At 39.9% G+C, this 3,041-nt stretch overlaps 1 protein-coding gene across 1 annotated transcript in view; it reads left to right on the top strand.

Annotated features, from left to right (window-relative positions):
- LOC103740061 (CD109 antigen-like) overlaps positions 1-2,839 on the top strand; it is a gene marked incomplete at its 3' end in the record, with an annotated part of 109,300 nt that extends 106,461 nt beyond the window's left edge. Inside the window, 3 exon segments of the mRNA XM_029567150.1 lie at positions 57-205; positions 207-231; positions 2,687-2,839. Coding sequence (XP_029423010.1) covers positions 57-205; positions 207-231; positions 2,687-2,839 — 327 coding nt within the window.
- Positions 2,840-3,041: the final 202 nt, after the last annotated feature.

Below are 3,041 nucleotides of genomic sequence, written 5' to 3' on the forward strand. Positions count from 1 at the left end.
TAACTTCAGTTGAGATAATGATCTTTAGCAGATAATTAAATTAATTTTTTTTCCAGGTAGTATCAAAGGGGCAGTTTGTGGCTGTAGGCAAACAAAAGTCAAGAATCTTCTCCTTAACACCAGAAAGTTCCTGGGCTCCAAAGGCCTGTATAATTGTGTACTATGTTGCAGATGATGGGGAAATTATAAATGATGTTCTAAAAATCCGTTCAGCTTGTTTTTAAAAATAAGGTAAGAGTTAATGTTTAAACTTTATTTTTATTTTTTGATCATTTTGAGATACGCTTTCCCTCTAGCAACAGCTGGCCTGGAATTATGCAGACCAGGCTGGCATTCTCACAGAGATCTGCCTGCCTCTGCCTCTTGAGTGCTGGGATTAAATGTGTGTGCCACCATGTCTGGTTTTTAACTTTATTATTGTTATTTTTTTTGTCTTTTCAAAACAGGATCTCCCTGTAGCCCCAGCTGGCCTGGAACTCACTTGTAGACCAGGACAGCCTCAAACTCACAGAATTCTTTGCCTCTGCCTCCCAAGTGCTGGGATTACAGGCATGCACCACCATGCCCGGCTTTTTAAACTTTATTTTAGTGAACTTTGAGAAATGTAATATTTCTTTACAAAAGCATCAGTAACCATATTGATTAGAAACTTTGAGAGCTATGGTTGTATGTCTTCCTACTCAGCAGATGTGCGTTTTCAAGTTAAACTCTGTGTTCTTATTTGTAAGATCTTGTTCTTGGCTTAAAGACTTTAACTCAAATCCATCAAGTCATTTCAGTGTTTTTCAAGTAGTTGAGTCAGTTTTGCTCTGGTGTGAAATTCCAGTAGCAACACGTAATTGTGTGGCCTTGGCCTAGGTGTAAGAGGGAGCCGGGTGTGGGGATGGAGTGAGGCCATTGGAGACCAGTGTGGAAGCTGAGGTGTATTGTGGTATATGTGCTTCATTGGCTGGAAGCTAACCTGGGACAGACATTCAGTGAGCCTGGATCCCTTGCTTGTGAGGATCTGTCCGGACTCTGGTCTCCAGGACACCAGTGCTTCTTAGGCTGAGTAACCAGCTTGCACAGAAATCCACCTCAGCCCCAACTCTGACAGGAAACCCAGTGGAATCAGCTCACAGTTACCAGAATGAGCAGTTGTTCTCACTAAAACCTGCTCCTCTGGCCTTCTTAACTAATAGAATCATTGTTTCAATGTAGCAGTTTGTGAAGTATAGTTCTACTATTTCATTACTCTGTAAAAATGTTGAGGAATAGTGTCAGTTATGTCTGCTTTCTTTTATTAAGAATTACTTATTTAAATTTTGTCTATGCTAGAGATTAAATCCTGGGCCTTGTGCCTACTGTGCAAATGTGCTGCCGCTGAGATGCACCTCAGTCCTGGGGAACCCTAACTTTGTCAAAGTATATTGTAAACTTCTATTTTTTAATCCTATGGAATTTTTTAAAGGAATAGCAATATGTTTTCTTAGTTTCAGGAAAAAATTTTCACTTTATAATAATCACCTAAAACGAATGTGAATTTTAGGAAGGAGTCATGGAGACTTTAACAAGAAAACGTACCTCTAAAAGTCCAGGCTGCAAAGCTAACCATTCAAACTCACTGACAGGGGAAGCAGAGTATATTAATGACATATTTTCAAGAAATTTCTTGGTTATATGAGATATAAAATTAATTTCAATTCCATCTGCAAAGGTAAATATTTTTTATAAAACAGTCTCACATTTTCAAAGAGACTGGATAAATGGGATAAATAGGAGGTGTTTAAAGCAAAAACTAGTGAAGAGTTCCTTAAGTGAAAACTGGTGATTGTTGACGTTCAGTGATGACTGTGGGATAAAAGGAATGATAAATGGAAGGACTTGGGGCTGGAGAGATGCTCAGCATTTAAGAGCTGCTCTTGCAGAGGACCTGGGTTAGATTCTCAGCACCCACATGGCAGCTAACAACCACCCGTAACTCCATTTCCAGGGGATCCATAGCCTTCTTCTGACCTCTGAAGGCATTGCATGACACAAGTGTGCTCACACTACTATAGCTCAGCTGCACTGAGGGAACATTAAGACAATCTTTGTCAGGCTGGACAATCAAGGGTGCATTTCATTATTAGGACTGAGCTAGATGAAATGTAAGTCCTCAGTAGCCTGACTTCCTCCATGACAGGTGTATGACTGCTAGTCTTCATGAAGTGTTGGTAAAACAGGCTTTGATGGAAGTAAGACAGATGAAGTTCAAGCAGCCATGGAGATAGAGTAGTGGGGCCTGATGAATGTTTGGTCTGATTGGTTCTAGAAAGAGCCCCTTTACCCACACCGTAGCTAGTTCTGTGAGGCCCCAGAGAGCTCATGTATGTGTTACTAAGTCAAGGTCACCAACTCAAAGATCACCTTTTCTTCCTCTTCGCTCTTGCTTCCCTTCTCTAGGAATGTTACACTGTTGCCTTGTGTTCAGCACTAGCTGATGACTGAGAATTAGGAACCAGAGAAAGGAAGGACAGGTAGAGAAGTGAAGCCTCAGTGTGTGGGAGTACTTCGAACAATTCCTTTCCTTGGAGAAGGGGTGTGTGTGGTTTTAGAATTATCCCTGGGTTGAGGCAAATGTAGAATCATTGGTGTTTGAGTCATTGATCTGCCGCTGGTAAGATATGGAAAAAGTTAAATTAATTCTGCCTTCTCCCTTTCTTAGATAAAACTATTTTGGAGTAAAGCGATTGCCAAGCCATCTGATAAAGTTTCTCTTAGGGTTTTGATAACACAGCCTGACTCCATAGTTGGGATCGTAGCCATTGACAAAAGTGTGAATTTGATGAATGCCTCAAATGATATTACGATGGAACATGTGAGTTTAGCTTTTTTTTTTTTACTTGTGAAAATGTGTGTTAAAAGAAAAAAATAGCTATTGCATTACTTAAGATAGTTAAAGGAAATTATTTCCTTTGAATGTATAAATCAGTAAAGAGGAAAGCCTTCAGAGAAAAAGAATTTGTGTTCTAGTGGTTGTGTTGGAGGGAAGTTTATGTGTTTAAATGTCTTCTGTGCCA

Source organism: Nannospalax galili, unplaced genomic scaffold, assembly GCF_000622305.1.
Source record: "Nannospalax galili isolate Female #2095 unplaced genomic scaffold, S.galili_v1.0 scaffold961, whole genome shotgun sequence".
Classification (NCBI taxonomy): Eukaryota; Metazoa; Chordata; class Mammalia; order Rodentia; family Spalacidae; genus Nannospalax; species Nannospalax galili.